Below are 9,162 nucleotides of genomic sequence, written 5' to 3'. Positions count from 1 at the left end.
CAGAACTGGGGAAAATCAGCTTGGAATTTTCTGCATTCTGAGTACAATGGATTGCAGTTCCCGCCCCCAAACCACTGTAACCAATCAGGATGTAGTTTTTGCCCTCAATGCAAGCAGAACTGCTAAAATAAAGAAATAAAATTTTCTTTGTTTTGTTTGTTTCTTTCTGAACACTTTTGACATTAGACTTCAGTCAAGCTAAGTGTTTATTGTGTTGTCGTGATTAATCACTGCTGAGCGTAGTGAGTGGGATTTATTAAGCCTAATTAAAACGGTTTATATATTTCCTTCTCAGTTTCTCTCTTTCATTAAAAAAAGAGAGCACCACAGATCTCCATCACATTGCTCTGTTTAACGTAAGAGCTCTATTAGTAACACTAAGCTCTCGCTGAAACTTTTTTATTTCTTTTTTTTTTAAGGCAGCAGCCTACATCCAAAATAAATCCTGTAAGAAACCCAAGCCTTCTTCATTTGCTCTCTGGTCTCAGAAAGCTCCAGAATCAACATATACATGCGCGCACGCACACACACACACACACACACTCACACTCACACACACACACTCACACACGTGCACGCACTGTCTTTCTTTTTCTCTTTCTTATATATTCTGACGGTTCTTCAGCAGACGTCGGTCTTGATTTAGCCGTCTTTCTCCCACGTCGATGGGGATCGTGTTTCTCACAGATACAGATTACTGCTGGATCATATGACCTCTCGAGCTTTACGCCTGTTTGGGGAAATCTGCCATCTGTGAAAAAAAGTTCTTGATCCAGATGTACCGAAAAAGATCCCTCCCTTTTGCTCATCCTCGTACGCTCAGACGTGCGCTCAGACAGTGAACTCCCCCACCTGCTCTGCTGTTGGTTATAATCCGGTAGCTTCTATAAATTCTGATGAATGAGTACGTTCAGTAAACGCCACATGTGCAGTAAACGCCAGTCGTGTCTCAGGCTTTTTACGAGTCGTGAAACTGGATATTAGAAATGCGAAATGCTAAAAACAGCCCGACTGTGATGCGTGTTCTCCTCTGGGTTTTGACCTGTATGTGTGTTAACGTCTCTGTTACACTTTTCATGGTGCTGGGTGTACTCGAAAAAAAAAAAAAACATTTCACACTCGACAGCAGTCTAGTAGTTAAGTGTTTAATCTGTTCTAACCCTACGTTCACGCTAGCACTTGCATCGCTTGTAGTTTGTCTCTTGTGGCCATTGTAGTGACCGCTACTGTTGTCGACTGTGGGCGTGGCCTGTTGTGAAAAAGTAGTAGCTATATACAACTTCTAACTAGTTGAACTAGCTATCTATTAACACATTAAATAACACACCAATCAGTGCGAAAATTGGTTCTCAGCGTGCTAGCTAACTGTGCTAGCGCTCTTCAGAATCAGAAAAGATCTCTCCTGCTTCCTTCCAAGCTTTATTTTTTTCGTAATGTCTCTGTACACATCTGTGAGACGTATGACAGGATAAACACGTTTTTTCTTCCGTTTCTGTGGCAGTGATTATATGATTACGTGATTGCTAGGTCTTATTGACTTCTTGTGGAGTTGTATAACACACTTGGGATACATGTAATGTTGGACACGCCCACATTAAACCAGTAAAATTATCTATTGATTTGCTTTGTATAGTTTTAATTTTTATTGTTTTAATTTAACAAAATGTTGCACAAAAAATGCTACTAAATATACTTTGTTTCTTGGACTGTATATGGTGTATCTTTTTGTTTTTTGTTTTCCTTCTTTTCTGGCCATTTTTTAATAGTTTCAGACTAGAAATCAAATATTTATGAATCAAAATATAAAAAAAAAAAAAAAAAAACACTGCAGAATATTTTAGCGAGAAGTTGACCTGGAAGTAGAGCTGGGCGATATGGTGATATAATATCAGTATCATGATCATTTATCGATTTATCACAGTGCACTGGACAGTTGAAGACTGGAAAAAGACCAGGTGATCTTTTTTTTTTTTTTCCTCTTCTTTTTTTTCTTTTTTTTTTTTATAAATTTCCCCTAATCTTCAGCTGTCCACTTTTTAAGTCTGTGCTCATGGTAGCCTCAGATTCCTGTTCTTGGCTGACAGGAGTGGAACCTGTTGTGGTTTTCTGCTGTTGTAGCTCATCCACCTCAAGGTTCGATGTTTTGTGCATGCTGAGATGCTTTTCAGCTCACCACGGTTGTAAAGAGTGATTATTTGAGTTACTATATCCTTCCTGGCAGCTCGAACCAGGAAAATCTGGCAATTTTCCTCTGATCTCTCTTATCAACAAGGCTTTTCCACCCGCAGAACTGTCACTCACTCTGTGTTTTTTGTTTTTCGCAACATTCTGAGTAAACTCTAGAGATTATTGTGTGTGAAAATCCCTGGAGATCAGCAGGTTCTGAAATACTCAAACCAGCCCATCTGGCACCACCAGCCATGCCACGGTTAAGGTCACAGAGATCACACTTCTTCCCCATTCTGATGTTTGATGTGAACATTAACTGAAGCTCTTGACCTGTATCTGTATGATTTTTTTACATTGTGCTGCTGCCACCTGATTGGCTGATTAGATAACTGCATGAATGTGCAGGTGTACAGGTGTTCCTAATAAAGTGGACAGTGAGTGTATATTAGCCGTACATCAGGCACTAACTGCGATCTTTAACCTTAAATCTACTTTGTAAACACTGATACACATCAGAATCATTCAAGATCATTGAATAAGCTGAAATGATAGAAATACAAGCAAAGGAGAAATACTGGAGATGGATACTAGAATATTTAAGCCAAAAAGAAATGTTTTGAATGATTCGCTTGCATGTTTTTTTCTTTTTTTTTCTTTTTCCATTTGGAAATGAACACATCCACAGATTTTTTTTTTTTTTTTTGGTGCAAATCTGAATGCAGAAAGATAAAGAACTTCGTTATCTTTTTGCTGAGCGTGCAATAAATACAAGGTTTATTATCGTTTTTTCTCTCTGCTATCAAGTGTCTCTTCAGACAAAGACGTCTCACAGAAAAGATGTGGAGTCTGGATGTTTAGCGCTTGCACTGGCACTCGGAGTTTAGCAAATGCGTCTCTTTGACGGGACATCTCAACGTGAAATTCCCGTCTCTGAGTCTGTACCCTGAAGGCGAGGTGATGAGGTGCTGATTGATGGCGGCTCTGCTCTCGGGGCCACACCGTTACCCGATACTCCCGCTCCGCATGGTACACCGAGTACCCACATGAAAGGAGGTGAAAGTCATTTCAGGAGCACGGATTTAAAACAGGACTTTTGAGCCTCCCCACGCCGTCTGGACTGCGCTCTCTCTCTCTCTCTCTCTCTCTCTCTCTCCTGCGCTCTCTCGCACCATGGCTTTGCTTGGCTTTTATTCCTTTATTCTGCTTTGATTTGCCTCCATCTTTCTTTCTGTGTTGTTTTCATGCTAACCTTCTTGTCACGGTTCATTGTAGTGTATTTTCTCTTTTTTTGTGTTTCAAAGCATCTCCTCTTTCATTCTTCTTTTCTTTCTCTCTCTCTTTTTTTTGTCATCATCAATAATTTTTTTTTTTTGGTGAATCTCGGTGCTGTTTTTCTTTCCCTGCTCGTGTTCACCGCTGCTGGCTATCTGAGGACTCGGTTCTGGCCTGTTGGGAATGATTCAGACGAGGATTTATTGTAGCTCCTCCCCTTTACACCCTGACCTTCATGTCATTTTTCACATCAGCTCTGTTTAATGCTGTGGTTCATTTATTCCCTTTGGTCAGGTTTATGCAAATATTAAGCTTAGCATGAATAAATACACCAGCAGCCACTTAGTTTGAGCGGAAATCTTGTTTATCTTTCAGTTTACGAACATTTGCACCAAGCAGCATCGCTTTAAGGTATAACTTCAACCAGCAGGTCTCACTTTTACTGTAAAAAAGCTTCGTCTTTACTTTTGAGTAATAAAAGCAGTTTTTGTGACTCTTAATTGCAGTTTGTATTTATTAGTAATGATGATTGTGTTTAACTGCAGTGTTTAAAAAAAGTTATGGCTCATGATTAATTATTGTAGACATAATTGCGATTAATGATGGAAAATAAGCAGAGCAGTAGCGTAATAAAGGACATACACAGTCATTTATCAGTGCTGAAGTATATTCATTTCTGACGATTAAAAGCAATTAAAAGAAAACACAAATGTGCTTAAAGTTATTTAACATCTTAGTGATTTGCACAAAAGCGTTACCGGTCAGTAAACAGTGTTCTGTGTAAAGAATAAACCAATCCATGTATCGTGTTTTTATTTAACAAAGAAAAACATCAACATCGTTGATCTGGTGAAGTTTTCTGTAAGGAGACGTTTATTTAACATGGAAGGAGTCTCCAGTGTCAGTGCTTTGTAACAGTCAGTGGTAAAGCCGCAACGTTACATTTTCCGACATCTTCAGGACGGAGGAGTTAACGCTTTGCGGTTAACTTCAAAACAGAAAAAAAGAGAGGCTGGTGAGGGAACGAGTGTTTATAGCTGCTATAACGTAAGTGAGAACAGGAACTAACTTGTTTCGCAGATGTTCCACAACATTAAATGTAACTATAAATGAATAAAAAGTAAGACTTGTTATTTGTTTATATAAAAAAATTTTAAAAAATCCTTGGCCAGTTGCTGTGTTATAAGACGAAGTGCTGTTGTAGGAAAATAATCCCCATCAGGACAGTAACAGTAACTCCGCTTCATCACACCACCCCAACGTTGATTATTTTCCTATAACAGCACGGTAAGAAGTGTTTTATTCCTGATTTATTTGGCCAGAGATGTGGACACGCCCCCAGCTCAGCTCATGTCTGTGATTATCACACTGTTATCATTTCATATCCCTGCTTTACGCTCACACTTTCCCTCAGTCTCGGTGTCTCTCCTCCACACTCCTCCTCCTCCTCCTCCTCTCCACTCCTCAGTATCAGAGCTCTGTAATGGATTTTAAAGGCTCACTAGCAGGTGGTGTTTTAGTGGACAGGCAGGTAGCTGGAGGAGAGCCGGACCTGTAAATAAGTTCCTGAACTGTACAGCACTAAAGCAGCTCGGCGTCACTACAACCGGCGAAACAGATGGCCTTCTGAGGAATGCACGTGGCTTCGACAGCTCCGTTCCATCTCATCCCTTCAGCTCGTCCTCCTACGCGCCACATGTGTGTGTGCTGAACAGAAATGTGGGATATAAAACTCCAGGACCTGCTGCTGTAGGAAAAGCATCAGTGATGAAGTAGATTTACTGCCACCACCTTGAAGTTGGTTAATTTCCTGTAACAGTACGTTACAAAGTGCTTTATTCCTCTTATACCACAGCAGTTTTACAGCATTATTCAACAGAATTTGTATCCGTTTATAGTTACTTTTCATGTTGTGGACATATTATCAGTGTTCTCACTTAAATTATCGTGGCTATAAACACTCACTCCCCCTTATTTTTTTTACTAAAGTTAGTAAGATTAAAAAAAAAAAGCAACATGTCATATTATAGAGAAACAGTAAAAAAAAAAAAAGTGTAAACAACTCGGAAAACTTGGTTACAGCTTTACATCTGACACTGACGCTGGAGACTCCTTCCAGAAATGTTAAATAAATGAGGACTTACAGGAAATTTACACCATATCAATGATATGTTTTTCTTAACATTTTTTTAAAAATCTGTCCCTGTGTAATTTGTTGCTATAGAAACAATAAGGTATTAGAATGAGCACATTAATATAAACCTACTGTCCGAGCTGCTGTAATAGAAAATTAATCAACACCTTCTGACCAACAGCGTGGAAAGAAAGGCTTGACAGAGTACAGGCGATGTTTCTGACTGTAATGTTTATACACACACACACACACACACACACACACACCCCTCTGTAACATAGTGTGTGTGTGTGTGATTCTAATGTAATTCAATTTAAAGCATTACAGAAAAAAGACTACGTATTACAGTGAAAGTCAGAAAGAGAGCGAGGTCGTGTCCTCGAGTCATGGCTAAGCTTTTTAACAGAAACGGTCGCACACCACATCACAATTGTTCTGGAGGAGGAGATCAGGCAAAACGCCACTTTTCTCCGAGCAGACCATCCAGCCCTTCTCCTTAAATTACCCCTACACCCGACCTCACGTACCCCCTCTACTGCAGCTCTGCAGGAGGTCTGGGTTTACGACTTACTCAAGCCTCCTTCGCCTTGTAAATAGTTTGTCCTTCTGCTAGCACGTTCACGTTCCGTGCTGTTCTGCGTTACAGACGCATTTCGCACAATAAACGTCTTTTAGTCTTGTGCATATTAACACAGTAACAAGGAGAGAAGGAGAATTGGTGCTGTTAGCAGGACGTTATGTTAATCAGTAGCTGGAGATTGCTGGTTATGCTAACTCTGATGTTTGTTTAATAATAAGTCGTGGTAGTGTCGTGTTTACATGCCCCCGTATTTTCAGTATGTTTCTGATTGGGTAGATTTGCGTGTTTGGGTCGGTCCTTTACGTTACGTTCTCCTCTTTTGTAAAGCCGATTTTAGGGGGCGGAGCTACGTATGAGCTCAGTTTGTGAGGTCACTAAATAAGCTCCTTGGTATTTTTACTAATAGTGTTTAAAACACAAACATTATTAATAATGTAATAACCATAGTTACCATAATGCACCATAATTTATTAATTCTGTCTCTCTCTTCCTTGTCTGTCTGTGTCTCGATCTGTCTGTCTCTGTCCATGTACATGTCCATGTCTGTGTCTCTCTCTCTCTCTCTCTCTCTCTCTCTCTCTCTCTCTCTCTCTCTCTCTGTGTGTGTGTGTGTGTGTGTGTGTGTGTGTGTGTGTGTGTGTTAGATCCATGAGAAGTTACAGCACTATGAGGAAAGGTGTCCTGCTCCTGTACTGGACAGCGCTGGTGCTCTTGCTCAAGGAGTGAGTATACACACACACACACACACACACACACACACACACACACACACACAATGCCTCCTTCTCGAAAACACAAAAATCATAACTTTACACCTGAGACAGCTGCACACCCTTTCAGAATGGTCAAACCAACATGTACTGAGAGTTAGAATTTTACAGGTGTGTGTGTGTGTGTGTGTGTGTGTGTGTGTGTGTGTGTGTGTGTGTGTGTGTGTGATTAAATGAGAAATTCCATTTCTCAAACTCATTAATAACAGAAGTCTAAGGGTTGTTGTTGAACTCCGTAAACGACATGTTCCTGTAGGTCTCTCTTATCAGAGGTCCTTATAAATAACGCTGCAAACGTGTGTGATCGCTCCTTTCAGAGATGAGACTAGTTTTCCCGGAGAAGAGGAAACATTTTTCCGTATTCCAATATTGCCAAAAAAAGTCATATAAATTTTCAGCAGCTGCCTTTAGACTTCGTTATCAGTGAGTTTTATTGAAATTAGACAGATTTTCTGTTTTTTTTTTCCTCAAGATTAAAGATTCTCACGCATATCTGTTTGAGGACACATCCATGTTTTTATACTTTAATGTAAACACACACACACACACACACACTTGCACATGCTGCAGTGTGTCTTGCATTAGAGAGAAACAGACATGAGGAGGAGGAAAGAAGAGAGAAGATGGATGGATGTCTGGGACGGAGAAGAAGGCGAGCAGACAGCTTGCAGATGAGAGGGTGTGATGAGGCGTGTGTGTGTGTGTGTGTGTGTGTGTGAGAGAGAGAGAGAGAGTCTGTATAAAACATTAGTGTTATAAAATGCTCAGCTCTCAGTGGTTAGTGTAACTTAAACCGAGTACTAGATCAACATGGCTGCTCACACACACGCACACACACACAAAACACAAAGGCTGTGTAAACATCATGAGTTTACTCTGGATGTGATCACACGTGGATGATCAACACAAGAGACGCTTTACCCGGTGAGGCTCATTAGCAGGTCAGCGCTCCTGATGAGCAGGTCAGCAGCTACGCTGCGGCTCCGTGGACCTCCACGTCTCTGACACCAGAGGCCTCGACTGACCTCCTGTACGCCGACCCGCTCCGTCCCCGTCTGCTGTCACTTGTGTGGTCTTTTATACCAAACATTTGAGACAGCACCGAGTCTTTTCTCACTGTGCATGTAGGGACAATAATCAGTATCGTGTGTGTGTGTGTGTGTGTGTGTGTGTGTATATAATACCTATATCACGTCATGTATCAGTATAGACCAGCTATGTGATCATTACATATTACACTTGCTGTTCACTTTAAACACGTGGACAATGTTTTCCGCATGATCAAGCCCTTCGATTTGATCAATCAGCTACCAGGCAGGGCGGGTGAAGGCTAACACGTGCTTCCTTAAAGACACGTGAAGCAAGTCAACTGCTGCTCATGCTGCATCACAGGGCGGTGTAACACACTCTGAGGTGGCACTATCCGCCCTCTTCCACATACGTGAGTCCTACGATTGGCTCATCACACTGTGATTGACAGGGAAAAAGTATGCCCCTCCCATCCGGACAGCATGGCCAGTTTTGCATTCTATAGAAAATTAATCAACACCTTGTGACCAATCACAGTCCAGAATTCAGCAGTAGTGTGAATAAAAGCAGTTAATGCTGGTCAGTCTTAAATTATTTGTTTTAATTTATAGTACCTTTTTTGTCCAGTATCTGTAGGTGTTTTGCTCCTTGTGGATTTCATTCTCCTCTCGGTATGATCTGTCATTTTGTGTCATTAAAAAAAACAACAACCAAACACCATTCTTTTCTCATGTGTGAGTGCTGACGTGGGTTTGGTTTTTAGTTCTGAGCCACACAGAGCCGAACTTGATGCTTTGATTCATTACTGTTTCCTGTTCTCTCTTTCTTTCCTGCTGATGGAGGGCAGGCGGCCATCTTGTGTTCCTGTTAATCCTGGCCTTGGTTCCGGATCCATGTCAAATGCTGACCCTGAGATTTACACTTTTCCTTCAGTGGGCTGAACAGTCCCGCACCGGGATAATCCGATATGTGTAGAAGTGTGTGTCTCAGCTTGTGTGTGTGTGTGTGTGTGTGCACAGTCTGTCAAAGCTACCAAGTTGCTAAAGTCACCTCCCGTCGTTCCTGCGGCCGGATCACTTTCGAGCGAGCCGTGTGACGCTGTTTTGAGCGCTGCAGCTGGTTCGCCGCTGCTGCTCATTTCAGTGTTAAGTTTCGCTAATAGACCTGAAATTTATAGCGTGACATAAAATGACGTTTTAACCTCCGTC

General features: G+C 41.2%; 1 protein-coding gene across 1 annotated transcript in view; it reads left to right on the top strand.

Annotated features, from left to right (window-relative positions):
* Positions 1–9,162, top strand: part of mpp7a (MAGUK p55 scaffold protein 7a) — a 126,183-nt gene that overhangs the window by 47,680 nt on the left and 69,341 nt on the right. The window contains exon 4 of the mRNA XM_034309481.2: positions 6,800–6,877. Within this exon, the coding sequence (XP_034165372.1) occupies positions 6,800–6,877 (78 nt within the window). The remainder of the gene's footprint in view (positions 1–6,799; positions 6,878–9,162) is intronic.

The sequence above is a fragment of the Pangasianodon hypophthalmus genome, chromosome 12, assembly GCF_027358585.1.
Source record: "Pangasianodon hypophthalmus isolate fPanHyp1 chromosome 12, fPanHyp1.pri, whole genome shotgun sequence".
Taxonomy (NCBI): Eukaryota; Metazoa; Chordata; class Actinopteri; order Siluriformes; family Pangasiidae; genus Pangasianodon; species Pangasianodon hypophthalmus.
This window is presented reverse-complemented; position numbering and strand designations above follow the sequence as displayed.